We start from the raw sequence: 21357 nt of genomic DNA, 5'->3' as shown, positions 1-21357 counted from the left end.
ACTATGGACTGTAGCCCACCAGGCTCCTCTGTCCATGGGATTCTCCAGGCAAGAATACTGGCGTAGGCACCCATTCCCTTCTCCAGGGGATCTTCCCGACCCAGAGATCAAATCCTGGTTTCCTGCACTCCAGGCAGATTCTTTACCATCTGAGCCACTAGGAAATGTTAAATTATACTAAATCAGATACAATAAAATATACTAAATGAGATACAATAAAATATTTACTTGGAAAATAACAAATATAATAAGATCACAGTTTTCTTGAACATTATAAAAGCATAAGCTAGGATTACAACTTTTAGGATATATATCATAGTGTATTATTTGATTATAGGAATAGAATAAAGATTAAAATTTTATCATAATGTCTTCAAGGTCCACCCATATTGTCGAAAATGGCAGGATTTCCTTCTTTCTCGTGGGTGAATAACGTTTCATTCTGAGCACATGTGTCTCTGTGTGCATGTGTGTGCATGTCTGTGTGTATCTATGAAACATCTTTAAATAATTCATCCATTGGTGGGCACTTAAGTTTTTTTCCCTTAGCTAATTGTGAATAATGCTGCAGTCAACATGGAGCCCATATACCTCTTCTATATCCTGTTTTTATTTCCTTTGAAATAAAAATACTTCTGCATACCCAGAACTAGAATTGCTGGATCATACAATAGATCTATCTTTAATTGTATTAGGAACCTTCAATGTATGTTCCATAAGGGTTAAACCAATTTATATTCCCACTGAGAGTGTACAAGCATTCACTTTTCTCCACATTCTCACAACACTTTTCTCTTCTTGGTTATAGACTTTCTAATAGGGGTGAGGTAATATCTGATTGTGATTTTGAAATACATTTCCCTAATGACTACTGATGTTGAGTATCTTTTCCTATACCTGGTGACCATTTGGAAATCTTCTTAGTAAAGGGTCTATTCTGTTCATCTGCCCATTCTTTAATTGAATTTTGTTGTGTGAGTTGTGCATATATTCTGGATCTTAACCCCTCATTCAATATGTGGTTACAAAACTTTTCTTCCACTCTGTAGATCACATTTTCGTCTTGATTATTTCTTTTGCTGTGCAGAAGCTTTTAAGCTTGATATAGCCCCACTTGTGATTTTTTCCTTTTGTTGTGGTCTTGATGTCCTATACAAAAACTTCATTTTCAAGACCAGTGTCAAGGAGTTCCTAACCTTATATTTCCTTTTAGAGATGTTATGGTATCTGGTCTTGTGTTTAAGTCATTGATACATTTAAGTCATTGATACATTGATACATTTTGAGTTGTTTTTGTGAGTGGTCTGGTTTTTTGTTTTTTTCATAGTTTATCCAGTTTTCTCAGAAAAGAAAGAAGTGACTAACATTTCCACAATTGGTGTTTTTGTCTCCCTTGTTGCTCCCTTGTTGACTATTAGTTGAACTCTGTATGCTGTTCCATGGCCTATGTGTCTATTTGGGGGCCAGTGCACTATTTGAAATATTGAAACTTTGTGGTAAATATGAAATTTCAAGGTGTGATTCTTTGGGCTTTTGGTAATGTCAGCATTTTAGCAGTTTTAGTCTTCTGGTCCATGTCATATGATGACTTTCCATTTATTTGTGTTTTCTTCTATTTCTACAATTTCTTATAGTTATCACTGTACAGATCTTTCACTTCACTGATTAAATTTATTTCTAGTTATTTTCTTCCTTTTGATGCTATTGTGAATGGGATAGTTTTTTTCCAGATGTTTCATTATTAGTACACAGTAAGGAAACTGAATTCTATATAGTGGGAGTAGGCATCCTTATTTTGTTTCTGATTAGAGAAAAAACCTTCAAGTGTTCACTCTTGAGTATAACGTTAGCTTTGGGTTTGTCATATATGTTCTTTATTACATTGAGATATGTTCCTTCTATACCCTATATGTTGAGGGTTTTATCATGAAAGAATGTCATATCTTGTCAAAAGTTTTTTGGACATCTATTGACATAATCAAGTTATTTTATTGTTTATTCTATTTATCCTTGCATCACAGAGATAAATCTCACATGGTCTTACTATATAATTCTTTTTTTTTTTCAGAGTAATAATCACTTCATTTTATTTTTTTTATTTTTTTAAGTCTTTTACTTTTATTTTTTAATTTTTTTTAATTTTTATTTTTACTTTATTTTACTTTACAATACTGTATTGGTTTTGCCGTACATTAACATGAATCCACCACGGGTGTACATGCCATCCCAAACATGAACCCCCCTCCCACCTCCCTCCCCATAACATCCCTCTGGGTCATCCCCGTGCACCAGCCCCAAGCATGCTGTATACTGCATTGGACATAGACTGGTGATTTGATTCTTACATGATAGTATACATGTTTCAATGACATTCTCCCAAATCATCCCACCCTCTCCCTCTCCCTCTCCCTCTGAGTCCAGAAGTCTGCTATACACATCTGTGTCTTTTTTACTGTCTTGCATACAGGGTCATCATTGCCATCTTTCTAAATTCCATATATATGTGTTAGTATACTGTATTGGTGTTTTTCTTTCTGGCTTACTTCACTCTGTATAATCGGCTCCAGTTTCATCCATCTCATCAGAACTGATTCAAATGTATTCTTTTAATGTGCTCTTGAATTTGGCTTGTTGATATTTTGTTGAGAATTTTTGCAACAATACTCAATCTGGATATTCACTTTAGTTTTATCTTCTTGCAATGTGCTTATCTATTTGGTATCATGATCATGGTGATGACCTTGTAGGATGAGTTTGGAAATGTTCCTACCCTCCTCTTTAATTTCTAAGATTTTTGGAAGAACTAGCATTAATTATTCTATAATATTTCATAGAATACATCAGTGAAGCCATCAGGCCCTGGGCCTTTTGTGTGTTGATAGGTTTTTGATTACCAATTCAATTTCTTTACTTATTAGGACTGTTCAGATTTTCTACATCTTCCTCATTCATTCTTGGTAGGTTCTGTTTTTAAGAAGTTCTCCATTCTTCTCATATATGTATTAATAATTTCTTAGCTTATGATTATTCATGGTATTCTCGGGATCCTATGTAATTTTTCAGTATTAGTTGTAATGTCTCCATTTCATTTCTAATCTTATTTGAGTCACTTTTTTTCTTGATTAGTCTAACTAAAGGTTTTCACTTTTGTTTATCTTTTTGAAGAAACAGAGAAGGACAAATACTATAAGAAATCACTTATATATGAAATCTAAAAATGCCAAACTTGTAATAACAGAGAGTAATATGGTAGTTGCCAGGACTGAGAGTTGGAAGAACAGGAGAAATGTTGTTTAAGGATACAAATTTGCATTTCTTAGAAAATAAATACTAGAGATCTAAGGTGCAGAACAGTGAATATGCATACATGCTCAGTCATGTCTGACTCTTCATGACCCTGTGAACTATAGCCAGCTAGTCTCCTCTGTCAATGGGATTTCCCAGACAGGAATATTGGGGAGGGTTGCCATTCAACATTTGGAATTATTCTAGTATATAAAGTAACTTTTTTTTAATCAGAAAGGATCAGGACCACAAAGCAAAATAATTCAGAAAAAATTCCAGGCAAATACGGATTTACCTGGAGCTTTATTTAGTTAGAACTGAATTACTCAAAAGCTGACCAGACCTGTGCTGCAGAAAGCCCTGGGCACCTTTTTCTCTGTGGAGCAGGTGCTCCCAGGGGGACTCATTGAAGTCAAGTTGAAGGTCCTTCACCGCAGTTAGACATAACACATCCATCTGTGACATTAATTATGCAAGTTCAGGACAAAGGCATCATATGTAAAGAAACACAGCAATATGGTCTCTCAAATAAGTAACTATACAAGTGTAAATTTGGATTATAAATAGAACTCACAGAACTATTTCATAGAACTTCCAAACTATAATACTTGACTCTTCAAGTCAGTAGTTAGTATTTTAGACAGAGTTTGGAAATTATGACAAAGTCTAAGATGAAGAATAGGATTACAGAGCTGAATGAATGACATAAACTGATTCAGATCATATATTTTTTCATAGTGCTCATAGTCAGGAAATGAAATATTAATGAATACTTAAATAATTCTCAAAAAGTCTGTCTGGAATAAATAAATGAGTTAGCAGAATTATAATAACAAAGAACCAAAGGGAGTTGAATCTGGCAAGTAACTTCCTTCCAAGAATCTATGTTAGTAATTAACATCAAGACTAATGAAGAGTCTGAAGATAATATAGTTTAATAGTATCTCCTTGTTACTACTAGTACTGGCTCTATCTTATTTCCTGCTTATACAGAAACACATTTGCACAAATATATATAATGGAAGAAATTGACCTCATATCACCCATTCTTTTTCCAGGATCTCAAGGATGAAAAATGTTTTTTAAAAAATATAAAAAACAATATAAAGTCCCTCAAAAAAATTTTTCAATGATTTTATAGTGTGAAATATTTATTAGTACAACTGACCAAAGTCCAAGATGTGAAGTTAATATGTTCAAGAGAATTGGGAGAGTGGGGTGGGTGAGGGAGGGAAATCAGTTTATTAGCTAACTGTATAGTATGTGATAAGAATAATGTGTACTTTCTAATATAAAACCTCTCTACACATATAGCTCAGCAATTCCTTTTCTGGATTTATATTCAAAATAATTGAAATTAGGATCCCAATGAGATATCTGTACAACATATTCATGAAAGCTCTATTCACAGGAGCCAAGAGGTTTAAGCAACCCAAATGTCCATCAACAGAGGAAGCAATAAACAAATATCATATATACAAATGATGGAATATTACTCACCTTTAAAAGGAAATTCTGACACATGTCACAACATGAATGAACCTTATATTAAGTGAAAATAACTAGTCAGAAAAAGACAAATACTCTACAATTCAACTTATGAGAAGTATCCAGACTAATCTCATTTGTAGAAACAAAGTAGAATGAAACTTGCCAAAGGCTAGAGAAAGAGGAAAGTAGAGTTTCTTAATGATCATAGACTTCCAGTTTTGTCCGATGAAAAAGATCTGGAGATTGGTTGCACAATGTGAGTATACTTAACACTACTATACTATACACTTAGGAACAATTAAGAAAGTAAATTTTATGCCATGTGTATCTTACCACAATATTTTTGTAAGAAATCTCTACTCTAATATCTCGAGACAATTTCTGATTTTCTCTCTTTAGTTGCTTGTAGCAATCCCTTCAATAATGTATGCTATGTTGCTGCTGTTTTGTGATGGGGCAAATTCTTTTTTCACAGGAAATGGAAGAGTTTGTGCAGAGCTCTGGCGAAAATGGTATTGTGGTGTTTTCGTTGGGGTCAATGGTCAGTAACATGTCAGAAGACAGAGCCGAGGTGATTGCATCAGCCTTCGCTCAAATTCCACAAAAGGTAGATACAATAACTTAATCATGGACAACTATTTAATAAGTCTGTTAAACTCTGTAAAGATATGATTTTAGACATTTCCTATCACTTTGTCACTTGTTCCTTTTCTTTGAAGGACTTCTGAGGACACAACACACATACAGATGCTCTCGGGAGTTAAATTTTAACAATAAAGGTAGTCATGCAATATTGATTCAAGTCAAACAATTCCACTTTTCATTGTTTTTGGAAGTAGGGCTTAATAATTTGTAAGTTAAGAGAACATACTTCTTCGGCAGCACTAATTAACATTATTAAAAAATTATGCTGTTGTTGCTTAGTCATTAAGTCATCAAAATCATTGCAATCCCATGGACTACAGCATGCTGGGCTCCCCTGTCCTTCACTATTACCCAGGGTTTGCCACAATTCATGTCCATTGATTTAGTGATGCTATCTAACCATGTCATCCTCTGCCAGCCCTTCTCCTTTTGCCTTCAACCTTTCCCAGATCAAGATCTTTCCAAACAGTTACCAGGTGGCCAGAGTATTGGAGCTTCAGCATCAGTACTTCCAATGAATATTCAAGATTGGTTTCCTTTAGGATTGACTGGTTTGATGTCCTTGCAGTCCAAGGGATTCTCAAGAATCTTCTCCAGCACCACAATTCAAAAGCATTAACTCTTCAGCGCTTAACCTTCTTTAAGGACTTCTTGGGTGGCTCAGATGGTAAAGCATATGCCTACAATGCAGGAGACCTGGGTTCGATCCCCGGGTCAGGAAGATCCTCTGGAGAAGGAAATGGCAACCCACTCCAGTACTCTTGCCTGGAAAATCCCATGGGTACAGGAGCCTGGTAGACTACAGTCTGTGGGGCCGCAAAGAGTAGGACATGACTGAGTGACTTCACCTTATCTTACCTTACCTAACCTTCTTTACTGTCCAACTCTCATATCCATACATGATTACTGGAAAAAAATATAGCTTTGATTATATGGACCTCTTTTGACAAAATGATGTCTCTGCTTTTAATATTCTGTCTAGATTTGTCATAGCTTTTCTTTCAAGAAGCAAGTGTCTTTTCATTTCATGGCTACAGTCACCATCCACAATGCTTTTGGAGCCCAAGAAAATAAAATATGTCACAGCTTCCACATTTTCCCCATATATTTGCCATGAAGTGATGGGACCAGATGTCATGAACGTATTGTTTTGAATGTTGAGTTTTAAGACAGCTTTTTCACTTTCTTCTTTCACCCACATCAAAAGTCTCTTTCAGTTCAGTTCCGTCACTCAGTCGTGTCTGACTCTTTGCGACTCCATGAATTGCAGCACACCAGGCCTCCCTGTCCATCACCAACTTCCAGAGTTCACTAAAACTCATGTCCATTGAGTGGTGATATCATCCAACCATCTCATCCTCTGTCGTCCCCTTCTCCTCTTGCCCCTAATCCCTCCCAGCATCAGAGTCTTTTCCAATGACTCAACTCTTCTCATGAGGTGGCCAAGGTACTGGAGTTTCAGCTTTAGCATCAGTCCTTCCAATGAACATCCAGGGCTGATCTCCTTCAGAATGGACTGGTTGGATCTCCTTGCAGTCCAAGGGCTTCTCAAGAGTCTTCTCCAACACCACAGTACAAAAGCATCAATTCTTCAGTGCTCAGCCTTCTTCACAGTCCAACTCTCACATCCATACATGACTACTGAAAAACCATAGCCTTGACTAGATGGACCTTTGTTGGCAAAGTAATGTCTCTGCTTTTGAATATGCTATCTAGGTTGGTCATAACTTTCCTTCCAAGGAGTAAGCGTCTTTTAATTTCATGGCTGCTGTCACCATCTGTAGTGATTTTGGAGCTCAAAAAATAAAGTCTGACACTCTTTTCACTGTTTCCCCATCTATTTCCCATGAAGTGATGGGACCAGATGCCATGATCTTCGTTTTCTGAATGTTGAGCATTAAGCCAACTTTTTCACTCTCCTCTTTCACTTCATCAAGAGGCTTTTTAGTTCCTCTTCACTTTCTGCCATATGGGTGGTGTCATCTACATATCTGAGGTTATTGATATTTCTCCCAGCAAGCTTGATTCCAACTTGTGAGTCACTTAGCCCAGTATTTTACATGATGCACTGTGCATATGTAAGTTAAGTTAGCAGAGTGACAATATACAGCTTTTGTGGACTCCTTTCCCCATTTGAACCAGTCCGTTGTTTCATGTCTGGTTCTAACTGTTGCTTCTTCACCTGCATACAAGTTTCTCAGGAGACAGTTAAAGTGGTCTGGTATTCCCAGCTCTTTAAGAATTTTCCACAGTTTGTTGTGATCCATACAGTCAAAGGTTAACATAGTCAGTGAAGCAGAAGTAGATGTTTTTCTGGAATTCTCTTGCTTTTTCTGTGATCTAATGAATGATGGAAATTTGATCTCTGGTTCCTCTGCCTTTTCTAAACCCTGATTGCACATCTGGAAGTTCTTGGTTCATGTACTGCTCAGGCCGAGATAAATGACTTTTGAGTATTACCTTGCTAGCATGTGAAAGGAACATAATTTTACAGTAGTTTGAACATTCTTTGGCATTACCCATTTTTGGGTTTGGAATGAAAACTGACCTTTTCCAGTCCTGTGGCCACTGTTATGTTTTCCAAATTTGTTGGCATATTGAATGCAGCACTTTAACAGTATCATCTTTTAGGATTTGAAATATTTCAGCTGAAATTCCACTAGCTTTCTTCACAGTAATACTTCCTAAGGTCCCATTTTCTTCACACTCCAAGATGTGTGGCTCTAGATGAGTGACCACTCCATCATGGTTATCCAGGTTACTAAGACCTCTTTTGTATAGTTCTTCTGTGTATTCTTGCCACCTCTTCTTAATATCTTCTGCTTCTGTTAGGTCCATACCATTTTTGTCCTTTATTGTGCCCATCTTTGCATGAAATGATCCCTTGGGTTCTCTAATTTACTTGAAGAGATCTCTAGTCTTTCACATCCCATTGATTTCTCTATTTCTTTGCATTGTTCATTGAAGAAGTCCTTCTTATCTCTCCTATCTATCCTCTGGAATTCTGCATTCAGTTGAGTATATCTTTCTTTTCCTTTCTCCCTTTGCTTTCACTCCCTTTCTTTTCTCAACTATTTATAAAGCCTCCTCAGATAACCACTTTGCCTTCTGGCATTTCCTTTCCTTTGGGATTGTTTTGATCGCTGCCTCCTGTACAATGTTACACACCTCTATCCACAGTCCTTCAGGCACTCTGTATATCAGATACAATCCCTTGAATCTATTCATCACCTCCACTGTGTAATTATATGGGATTTGATTTCTGTCATACCTGAATGTCTTAGTGGTTTTCCCCGCTTTCAATTTAAGTCTTTCTTCAATTCAAATCTGAATTTTGCACTCAGGTGCTCATGATCTGAACCACAGTCAACTCCAGGTCTTGTTTTGCTGACTGTATAGAGTGTCTCCATCTTTGGCTGTAAAGAATATAATTAATCTGATTTCAGTATTGACCATCTGGTGATGTCCATGTATAGAGTCATCAGTTGTTGGAAAAAGATGTTTACTATGACCAGTGTGTTCTCTTAACTAAAGTCTGTTTGCTTTTGCCTGCTTCTTTTAGTACTACAAGGCCAAACTTGCCTCTTATCCTAGATATCTCTTGACTTCTTACTTTTACATTCCTATCCCCATGATGAAAAGACTTCTTCTTCATTTTTTTTTTTTTTTTTTTTTTTTTTACTGTTAATTCTAGAAGGTCTTGTAGGTCTTGCTGAAATCAATCGACTTCAGCTTCTTCAGCATTAGTGGTTGGGGCACAGACTTGGATTGCTGTGATGTTGAATGGTTTACCTTAGAAATGAACCAAGATCATTCTGTTGTTTTTGAGATTGCACCCAAGCACTGCATTTCAGACCTTTTTGTTAACTGTGAGGCTTCTCCATTTCTTCTAAGGGATTCTTAACCACAGTAGTAGATATAATGGTCATCTGAATTAAATTCATTGAACTTGACCATTTTAGTTCATGGATTCCTAAGATGTTGATATTTACTCTTGCCATATCCTGCTTGACCATGTCCAACTACCTTGATTTCATTGGCCTCACATTCCAGGATCCTATGTTATTTACAGCATCAGACTTTCACCACCAGACACATCCACAACTAAGCATCATTTCTTCATTGGCCCAGTCACTTCATTCTTTCTGGAACTATTAGTAATTGCCCTCCACTCTTCCTCAACAACATATTGGACACCTTCTGACCTGGAGAACTCATCTTCCAGTGTCATATATTTTGTCTTTCCATATCGTTCATGTGGTTCTTATGGCAAAAATACTGGAGTAGTTGTCCATTCCATTCCCTCCTCCAGTGGACCACAGTTTGTCAGAACACTCTGCTATGACCCATCTGCCCTTGGGTAGCCATGCAGAGCAGGGCTCATAGCTTCATTGAGTTACACAAGCCACTTTACCATGACAAGGCTGTGATCTATGAAGGGGATTAATAAATTATAAATAAGCCAAAATATTTATCTTAGGTGATTGACTGCATATGTTTTCTTCTTTGTAATCAAAACGTGTAAAATTCTAATAAAATAATTTCCCATTTTAACTACTTGATATAAGTAAACTCTTTTATAGCAGTCAAAAATAAATCAGTGAATATTGAATTTGAAAATGAGCACTAGCATATAAAGAAAGCAAATGAATATGTAGCTTATGTGTAATCTGCCACTGACTTATTGTATTAGAAATAAAACCACCTATCCATGAAAGAAAAGCTATGACAAGTCTAGACAGTGCATTTAAAAGCAAAGACAGCATTTACCTGGAAAAGTCCATTTAGTCAAAGCTATAGTTTTTCAGTAGTCATGTATGGATGTGAGAGTTGGACCGTAAAGAAAGCTGAGTGCCAAAAAAATGATGCTTTTGAATTGTGGTGTTGGAGAAGACTCTTGAGAGTCCCCTGGACAACAGGATCAAACTGGTCAATCCTAAGTTAATTAACTTTGAATATTCATTGGAAGGACTGATGCTGAAGCTGAAGCTCCAATACCCTTGGCCACCTGATGCAAAGAGATGACTCATTGAAAAAGACTTTGATGCTGAGAAAGATTAAGGGCAGGAGGGAAAGGGAGTGACAGAGGATGTGTTGCTTGGATAGCAACACCAAATCAATGGATATGAATATGAGCAACTTCTGAGAGATAGTGAAGGACAGGGAAGCCTAGCATGCTGCACTCCATGGAGTGCAAAGAGTTGGACACAACTTAGTGACTGTAAAGCAACAACAAAGCAGTTTTTTTTTTTTAATATTTGAATTGTTCATTGAAAATCTCACTTGTCTCTGCCATCATGCGTACATAATTAATACATCAAACGTAGGTATTCCTATTTATGTTTTTGTATTACTAGTTACCGTTACTTAATATGTCTTCATTTCCTTACATGTCATATGGAAGGCATGTAATTATATGTATCTTAGTTAATTTAGAAATTATTCGTATAACTTTGAAGTTCAACTCATAAAATAAAGTATTTCCTTTACTTTTAACAGGTGCTATGGAGATATGATGGCAAAAAACCAGATAACTTAGGACCCAACACCCGGTTGTATAAATGGCTTCCCCAGAATGACCTTCTTGGTGAGACTTGTCAGAACAAATAATGAAAACATGAGTAACAGCTGAGCAGAGTGACAGTGCTTCAACAGGAAACACACTTACAAAGCAATTATTAAAACACTGAAAAGGAAAACTTTACTACTTTATTATAATTTTCTTTGCTATGAGAAAAAAAGGAGAACATATAACAGTTGTCAGTTTATTCTACATAGTCGCATCCCTCACAGCCAGAATCTTTACTTCAGCTGTAATTACTTCTCACAGTGAACTTTTCAATAATTTCCTGGATTGTTGTTCTGTCTCTGAATTCTTTCCTTATACTTATCATTTCCATTCTGTAGAGGTATGTTAAATGCTACTAAAAATAAGAACTCTTCTGCCATTACCAATGACTCTCAATTTTCTATTTAAAAAAAATGCACAATCATTTTTGTGAAGCAATAACACACTTCATGATAAAATTTAGCTTCTCCTTCCTCTGGTTCCAGTGCCACTACCATTATCCTTCTTTTCCCCTGACACCATTCCTATCAAACTAAATGACTTCACTATATCTTTAGGTGAATAAATTCTAGCATGCCCTCTTCTTTTTTTGCACATGTGGTTTCTTTTACCCAGAATGGTTCTTCAAGTTGTTCACCTGCCAATCCTGGATTCATTTGTGATGTTCAAGTGACTCAGCTCTTCTTTCACAAAATCTTCATTTACCCCTTCAGCAGACATAGCTGTTTCTTCTCTGAGTTCTGAAAGCAAGTTAAAAGCATCTTCAATATACATAATAATGTTATCTAAAAGATACTGCTTCTTCCAGTGCCTTATAATACCCATTTCTCATTTTATTCTGTTATAATTAATAATCTTACTGAAATTCACTCAATCCTAGGCCATCCAAAAACCAAAGCCTTTATAACTCATGGTGGAAGCAATGGTGTTTATGAGGCCATCTATCATGGGATCCCTATGGTGGGCACTCCTTTGTTTGCTGATCAAGCTGATAACATTGCTCGAATGAAATCCAAGGGAACAGCTGTCAGGTTGGACTTGGAAACAATGTCAACAAGAGATTTGCTCAACGCATTGAAGGAAGTCATTAATAATCCTTCGTGAGTATATATATATATATATATTTTTTTCTTTACTAGCCAATCTTTCTAGAGAAGTTCTCATCTGAAGGTGAGGGAGGCAGCCATGAGTCTTCACATAAGCACAATGAGGTGTAAGATTTGCTCAATGTTTTGAAAACAGACAAAAATAACGGGTTGTGAATGTCGCATTAAGTTTTTTTCATGGCTTAATGGAAAAGGTTTGTCAGTGTTTTAAAGATAGTGGAGAAATTTTGAAAACTTAATCATTAGAATGAAAAGAACCATTGAAATTCTAATGGATTAAGAAGCATTGAGAACAAAGTTATTGTAGGGAACCATGAACAATATGGATACACATCTGCCCACTCTACTTTCTTTCAGCATGTGAACTTCTCAAATGTTTTAAACTCTTAAAAGATGGTTTATTTTCAGTAAACCACCATGACATAATCCATTTCAAATTCCAATTACATTTACTATTTTCCAAGTTTTCTATGCTAATATTTTGACTCCATTTCTGATAAATGATAAACAGCTATAACTTTCTAACTACCCAGTTTCAAATATGTATATCCTATTTATAAATGTGGGTATATTCTTGGTGTTTTTTTCTTTTTTTTTTTTTTTTACTCTGGTCATTTTGTCTTGTTTGGAAGAATTATAAAATCTAAACATAATAGACTTTGGAAGAATATGTTGATATGAAAAAGTGAAAGTGTTGGTTTCTCAGTTGTGTTTGACTCTTTGGGACCCCATAGACTGTATCCCACCAATCCTCAGTCCATGGAATTTTCCAGGCAAGAACATGGGAGTAGGTAGCCACTCCCCTCTCCAGAGGATCTTGCTGACCCAGGGATCAAACCAGGTCTCTGCACTGCAGGCCAATTCTTTACATCTGTGGCCACCAGGGAATCCCATATGTTGGGATATTCCTTTTTTTAAAAAATGTTACACAATTTTTACAGGTTATTTTCCATTTAAAGTAACTACCAAATAGTGGTTAAATTTCCAGTGTTGTATAACACCTCCTTGAGCTTCTGTTAGTCCCAGTAATTTTGCCTCCTACTCCCCCACCTGTGTGTTTCTACTCCCCCAAATCTGGTGTCCAATAGATTGTTCTCTGTATCTGCTAGTCTGTAATAATATTTTGATCCCATCATTCATAAATGGTAAACAACTAGAATTTTCTAATTTTCTCAATTACAACTATGTAGATACAGCTTATAAATGTAAGTATATTCAGAGTTCTTTTATTCGTGCTCATTTTTGTCTTATTTGGAATAGGTAGTTATGTTGGGATGTCCCTATTTAAAAACCACATTTTCTGAAAACAGAAATATTTAATTTCCAAGTCACTTCAGGATATACATGAATTTCAATCACACAATTATATTAATATCACAAATATGATGTATATATCCCCCCTTTTTTGTCATAATGACTTTGTAAAGAAACCATTTTGAGAATGTGTCAGTAATGGCAGCAAAATGCATTGTGTGTTTTATAAGCAGTGTTATTTAAATTTAATTTTAGCACAGCTATTGTCCTACGTGAGCAGCATAAAAAGCACTTTTTTTCTTTTTTTGAAAGAAACAAATCTTTCATTTGCTGTTTTTATGTAAATGTACATATCTCTAGTATATTTATATGCCTTTTTAATTTTTAATAATGTAATGTTGGTGTCAGAAATGAAAATATACTGAATGTTCATGATATGCTACATGTTGTATTTAGTAAAACAGTGTTACTTTACACATTTTAAGTAACTTCTTTATTGTAGTCTATTCCTCTTGTATTAAAAATATATTTCCACGATTACTGCAGTCTTTGCAAAAACCCAGTGCTCCTCCTGTGTTTTTGACAGTAAAGGGAGAAAAGTGACTTCCATTGTTATTACTACACTGCCATGTTATAGCACTTTGTGATTTAAAGTTCATGAGCTATATGTCTTTATTCTTCCTTCTTGTCTATTAGTCTGCCATTATTTCAGCAATAGAAACAAGTGTGTCTGCAATGCCTGAGAGTGAAATGTTGAGCCTTCTCCAGAAGGCTCATGACAAAGAACCAGAACAACAATACAAGAACCAGAACAACAATACTAGTAAACATTCACTGAGTGTCTACTGCATGCTAGGAATGCCTCTAAGAATCAATACAATATTCTCAAAATAATTAGATAAGATACTATTCCTAGCCATTTCATATAACAATGAAAAACTGAGAAACAGATTCTATCATAATTGAGCCCTCCAAAGTAAAATTAAAAGTTTAAAAAATAAAAATGTTTTAAAATGTTAGTAAAATTAATTTTCTTAAAAAAAATCAGAGGAACAGAAAAATAAAAAAGCAGCCAAGAAAGTAAGAGTCAGGAATCAAACTGAGTCAATCTACTTCCACACTCTCAACCACCACTTCACTAATGTAAGACCAGCCCTGTCTGGACATGTCTCCAAACCTCATCCCTGATTTACCTGCTATATCTAGATTATAACATTTTGAAATACATCTACCAGGTCTATTAACAATTCTTTATGAGATGATTCAAACTTTGGACAAACATATTATGAATTTCTTTTCTTTTCTTTCCCTTTGGGACAGCTTGTTCCATTCTTTAGAATACACAATCTTGTTCTCTCCCATTTTCTTTCTTTTCTTTGTAGCTTGAAAACTGTGCATTTAAGAAATCCTAGCCCATAAGCTAATATCTCAATAATCACCTCGGAGAAAATTATCTGTTTTTCTTCCACTCTGTGTTGCACTCTGTTACCATCTGCAAGAAATTTTCACATATTTATCTGTTATAGCTCATTCCATAAATGATAACTGTTTGATTTTCCTTCAGCTACAAAGAGAATGTGATGAGATTATCAGCCATTCAACATGATCAGCCTATGAAGCCCTTGGACAGAGCAGTCTTCTGGATCGAGTTTGTCATGCGCCACAAAGGAGCCAAGCACTTGCGGCCAGCTATCCATGACCTCACCTGGTTCCAGTACCACTCTCTGGATGTCATTGGGTTCCTGCTGGCCTGTGTGGCAACTGCCATATTTGTCATCACAAAATGTTGTCTATTTTGTTGCTGGAAGTTTGCTAAAACAGGAAAGAAGGGGAAAAGAGACTAGCTGTATCTGAGACTCAGCGCAGGTGTCCCCAACCTCTGAGATCGAATGCCTGATGATCTGAGGTGGAGCTGATGCAATAATACAAATAAAGTGAGCAATAAATGTAATGTGCTTGAATCGTCCCAAAACCATTGCTTCCTATCCCAGTCCATGGAAAAATGGTCTTCCACGAAACTGGTTCCTGGGGCCTAAAAGTTTGGGTACTGCTGCTCTAGCAGTTCTGCCTCATAAGTAGAATTCCTCCAAAAAATGATGTGGGTATGTATTGAAATTTATTATTTTAATGCAAAAGTATACTAAAAAGATATGGTTGAATTTAACTGTTTTTCACATGTTGGGTGTAGAAACAAGAACAATAAAAGTCTATTCATAGTATCCATATTACTTTGTAGATATTCAGAATTTTATCTTCATTTTTGTATAGAATTTTATAGCTTTTCCTTGCTATAGAGATTGTTCAATAATTGGAATTCTTTTGAAAGATTCACCCTTTAATTTTATTAGTGAGACCACTAATACTTCTTCATTTTTACTGTGCATCCAGCCTCAACAACACTTCTTACCTAAAGCCATGGCAAGACACTTGCCTTCATCCAGTTAAACTCATTTGCCTTTGGAGTGTTCATGGAATTAGAAGTGTAGCAACTGCTACATGCTTCCATCTATAAAACCGAAATATTTGCAAAAATCTTTAATTTCATGACCTAATTCTCTTTTTGTCACCCACCTTTTATTCATCTATTATTTTCACTCCCATAACCAGCTTTTGCTAATGGATATAAGTTCTCAACTGTATGTTAAGAAAATAATTACCTGAACTCTAAAGGGACTTTTGAATTTTCATTCTCTCCAAAGCTCCCTGAATATATCTATGATCTTATCTATATCTATATACATATCTAAATCTATGTATATTTTTACAGTTCAGGACAGAGCACCACGTAGCTACTTGCAGATATGATGAAAAATTCAATGGGTTTGTTGAACACAGACTGAATTATTTACTATTATGTTATAATATGAGCTTCCCTGGTAGCTCAGCTGGTAAAGAAACTGCCTGCAATGCAGGAGACCCTGGTTCATTTCCTGGGTTGGGAAGATTCCCCTGGGGAAGGGATAGGCTACCCACTCCAGTATTCTTGGGCTTCCCTGGTGGCTCAGACAGTAAAGAATCTGCCTGCAACGTGGGAGACCTGGGTTTGATACCAGGTTGGGAATATCCCCTAGGGAAGAGAATAGCTACCCACTCCAGTACACTGACCTAGAGAATTCCATGGACAGAGGAGCCAGGTAGGCTACAGTCCATGGGGTCCCAAAGAGCTGGATATGACTGAGCAACTTTCACTTTCATATTATATTATATCATAACCACACTTTAGATCAGCATTTATCATTCTTTTGTCTCTTTCCTCAGGAAGCTGTTGCGTCGTCCCTCCCATAACACTTACATGTAAACATTCAATCTTTTATTATGACAGAAAATATTATAGACATTATTTTCTTTAAACCTAGGTCCACTATGACTGAAATCATCAGAAACAATGAGCACAAGACAAAAATCAAGTAAATTTTGTAAAAAATTGGTGAATCAAATGAAAACAATCTGAAGGTACTGATGAAAACTGTACATCAGAAAAGCAGTTTATTATCAAAATGTCCAGGTCAGGGAACGAGTCTTGTCTCTTTGGTCAAGGGGACCACCATCCACAACATTTAAAAAACATTCATCAGCCTTAGGCATAGTTTATTTTAAAGAAGAAACATTGATGTTTGGGGAATTATAGGAAAATTTACCAAGAACTTCTCATAGAACCCACCTAGATAACTGACACATATTTAAAGAAAACTAAAACTAACAGAAAGTAAGAAGGTAGAACCATATGTTTCCATAGTAGAAAATGTTTTTAAATCAAGCATATATGCTTACAAAATTTTCCTCAAATCTACACGGCAGCACGTGTAATAGACAAAGGGTTGGTAGTCACTGTGCAATAAGAAAGACTAAAAATCTCCAGTGAAAAGTCTAGCACTCCAATATGAAAATAAATGAAAAGTACAAACAGGAAATTCACAGAAGCGAAATGGCCAATGACATATAAAAGGTGGTATGGAAAATCTGGGAAATTTAAATTGTCAACAAGTAATATTCCTGCAAATAATTTATAGAACAAATAATCTGGGAGGACTAATTTTGAGGGAGTATAATATGGAAATACCATTGAAATAAAATTTATACACAATGTTTTATATAGCAACTCATTATCTAGTTATATGTCATGCAGAAAGACTTGCACATGTTCATGATTACATACTCAATATTCCCACTAGCACTTAAATGGCTATCAATTTGTGAACACACTAATCTACAACATAGATATGAGTTATACAGCCATGAAAGAAAACAGTTCAATTATGGGCAATATTGTTAAATACTCTTCATGTCACATTACTAAACAAATAAAAAGTTCCAGAAATTCTAAAAAACATAAGGATGACACTTATCTTTGGAAATAAAATTAAACACATTTTATGTAAATATATGTAAATTTGTAGACCACAGAGGAAACGATCTTTAGAATACACTGAATTTCCAACAACTTCCAGGTGTTCAAGGCAGTTTTAGACAAGGCAGAGGAACCAGAGATCAAATTGCTAACATCCGCTGGATCATCGAAAAAGCAAGAGAGTTCCAGAAAAACGTCTATTTCTGCTTTATTGACTATGCCAAAGCCTTCGACTGTGTGGATCACAATAAACTATGGGAAATTCTTCAAGAGATGGGAATACTAGACCACCTGACCTGACTCTTCAGAAACCTATATGCAGGTCAGGAAGCAACAGTTAGAACTGGACATGGAACAGCAGACTGGTTCCAAATAGGAAAAGGAGTATGTCAAGCCTGTATATTATCACCTTACTTATTTAACTTCTATGCAGAGTACAGCATGAGAAAGGCTGGGCTCGATGAAGCACAAGCTGGAATCAAGATTGCCAGGAGAAATATGAATACCCTCAGATATGCAGATGACACCACCCTTATGGCAGAAAGTGAAGAAGAACTACAGAGCCTCTTGCTGAAAGTGAAAGAGGAGAATGAAAAGTTTGGCTTAAAGCTCAACATTCAGAAAACTAAGATCACTGGATCCAGTCCCATCACTCTATGGCAAGTGGATGAGGAAACAGTGGAAACAATGGCTGACTTTATTTTTCTGGGCTCCAAAATCACTGCAGATGATGACTGCAGACATGAAATTAAAAGACACTTACTCCTTAGAAGGAAAGTTATGACCAACCTAGATGGCATATTCAAAAGCAGAGACATCACTTTGCCAACAAATGTCCACCTAGTCAAGGCTAAAACGTTTTTCCTGTGGTCATGTATGGATGTGAGAACTGGACTATAAAGAAAGCTGAGTGCAGAAGAATTGATGCTTTTGAACTATGGTGTTGGAAAAGACTCTTGAGAGTCCTTTGGACTGCAAGGAGATCCAACCAGTCCATGCTAAAGGACATCAGTCCTGAGTGTTCACTGGAAGGATTGATGTTGAAGCTGAAACTCCAGTTCTTTGGCCACCTGATGCAAAGAGCTGACTCGTTGGAAAAGACTGATGCTGGGAAAGATTGAGGGCAGGCGAAGACGGGAATGACAGAGGATGTGATGGTTGGATGGCATCACCGACTCAATAGACATGGGTTTGGGTGGACTCCAGGAGTTGGTGATGAACAAGGAGGCCTGGCATGCTGTGGTTCATGGAGTCACAAATAGTCAGACACGACTGCGCGACTGAACTGAACTGAACTGAACTGAACTGAATTTCCAATGAAAACAATTTAAATTTTTATTCTATATACTTCTTCATTTTTGACCTTTCATAATAATCTTTTCATTTATTTATTATGTGATATTAAATAATTAGTGAAATAAATATATAGATTCAAAATATTCAGTTCTTATTATCTTAAGATACTAAATCATAAGATTTTCACATCACGTTATCAATGTATTAGTTTGTCTCAGAATCCTTGAATTGAGGACTTCCCTATTAGTTTAAGGGGCTCCCCAGGTGGCTCAGTGGTAGAGAATTTGCCTACCAATGCAGGAGATGCAGGAGACCTAGGTTTGATTCCTTGGTCGGGGAGACCTCCTGGAGGAAAAATGACTATCCACTCCAATATTCTTGCCTGGGAAATCCCATGAACAGACAAGCCTTGTTGGACACAACTAAGTGACTGAGCACGTACTTAGACTGGTGGTCCAATGGTTAAGATTCCAGCTTCCACTGGAGGAAGCACATGTTCAATCCCTGGTCTGTGAATTAAGATCCCCATCCCACATGCTGGGGCCAAAATTAAAATAAAAATTTTTGGTTCGATGCAGGATCCTTGGGGCTGGTGTACTGGGATGGCCCGGAGGGGTGGTGTGGGGCGTGGGGGGGGGGGGGATGTGGAAGGCGGGTTCAGGGTGGGGAGCGCGTGTGTGACCCTGGCGGATTCGTGTTGATGTGTGGCGGAACCGATGCAGTGTTGTGGGGTGGTTGGCCTCCAAGTGAAATAAAGAAATTTAAATTAAAAAAAAAAAAAAAGTTACTGGAAATTTAGCATACTATTCAATGTGTCAAATAAAGACGCTCTTTTTTTTTTTTTTTAGAACACCTTATATTTATAATTCCAATAGTTTTTAAAATCTTAACTCACATAATCTACTGATTTTACTGTGGTTTTAACAGCAGTATTATATGCATTTTACAATAGTTAAGGGACCTCTGCTGGATTACATCTATACTTATAATTATAGTGTTTTTGAGTCATGATTACAAATACTCTGCCAGCTCTCCCCTCAAGTAATTCCCTCTCTCTTGAACTTTAGTAACTCTAGAGGCTGTCTCACAAATGTTTCAGCCTAACCTGCAAGGCTCAGTTACAGAACACAACACAAACCTGTCTCTGCCTCTCTGTCTTGGTCGTTCAGCCTGTCTATGTCTCTATCTATCTATCTATCTCACTATCTCCATTTCATCTCTCTGTCTGCCTACTCACCATGTAGGTCTGTAACATACTCAAAGTTTCCGTGATAAATGACCACTTGTGGAAAGATACATACACATGCCTAAGAAGTCCCAGTAGTTCCAGCCCTCCAGCAATTTGAGCCATTTAAAAGCAGTCACCAGAGGTCCTCATGATTATAGCCCCAGTCACCATAAGACTGAAACCACCTGAGAATCTGATTACAAGAATCACCTGAATGAGGCCCACCAATAGTCAAAACTATGAGAGATAAAAATAAAATAAATATTGCTCTTCTAAGGGCAGTTTTTTGCACTAATACATAACCTAAACAATAATAATGCTTTTATCATAATATCATAGTGATGATATATCTTAATAATGGGAAACTGTTAATGTTACATTTTGAAAGTAACTATAACCCAGAAAAGGGAGTCACCATACCATAATGGTTAAGAGGTTGCACTCTGAACACAGAGAGTGTGGATTTAAGTCACCGAAATACTACTACATGAATCACAATATTCATAGCAGCATTATTTACAATAGCCAAAATATGGAAGCCAAGTAAGTGCTCAACAACAGATAATTGTCTTAACATGTGGGATGTATATACAAAGGAATATTACCCTTAGAAAGAATAAAAATTTGCCATTTGTAGCAACATGGATGAACCTAGAAAATATCATTCATGGTGAAATATGTCATCCATAAAAATACTATATCACTTATATGTGAAATCTAAAAAGTAATACAAATGTATCTATGTATAAAATAGAATCAGCTTCATAGACATAGACAATAAATTTATGGTTACCAAACTGGAGAAGGGGAAGAACAAATTAGGAGTATAGTGTTATAAATATAAACTATTAAACATAAAATAAGCAATAAGAATCTATTAACTAGCACAGAGAATTATACCCAATATCTTGTAATAAATGATGATGAGTATAATCTACAAAACATCCTGAATCATGATGCTATGCACCTAAAACTCAGACAAAATTGTAAAACTACACTAAAAGATACATAGAGAGATGATAGATAGATAGGTTTATATTACAAACCAGCGGCTATTAAACCATGGCCTCTGAGCCAAATCATTTTTGGGGGGCTCCAAAATCACTGCAGATGGTGACTGCAGCCATGAAATTAA

General features: G+C 36.2%; 1 protein-coding gene across 6 annotated transcripts in view; it reads left to right on the top strand.

Annotated features, from left to right (window-relative positions):
• The window catches only part of LOC138082447 (UDP-glucuronosyltransferase 2B31-like), a 78653-nt gene that overhangs the window by 3759 nt on the left and 53537 nt on the right, over positions 1-21357 (top strand). For 3 of the 6 annotated variants that reach the window (XM_068975778.1, XM_068975776.1, XM_068975771.1), the window contains 4 exons: positions 5252-5383; positions 10921-11008; positions 11871-12090; positions 14915-15567. The exons of 1 other annotated variant lie outside the window; for it this stretch is intronic. In XM_068975778.1, the coding sequence (XP_068831879.1) occupies positions 5252-5383; positions 10921-11008; positions 11871-12090; positions 14915-15194 (720 nt within the window). In that variant the 3' untranslated portion in view covers positions 15195-15567. Of the gene's footprint in view, positions 1-5251; positions 5384-10920; positions 11009-11870; positions 12091-14914; positions 15569-21357 lie in introns of those variants that run through there. 2 more of the 6 variants (XM_068975770.1, XM_068975774.1) reach the window with 2 other exon arrangements.

This window comes from Capricornis sumatraensis, chromosome 7, assembly GCF_032405125.1.
Source record: "Capricornis sumatraensis isolate serow.1 chromosome 7, serow.2, whole genome shotgun sequence".
Taxonomy (NCBI): domain Eukaryota; kingdom Metazoa; phylum Chordata; class Mammalia; order Artiodactyla; family Bovidae; genus Capricornis; species Capricornis sumatraensis.
The sequence above is the reverse complement of the archived record's forward strand: the minus strand, read 5'-3'. Positions and strand labels throughout refer to the sequence as shown.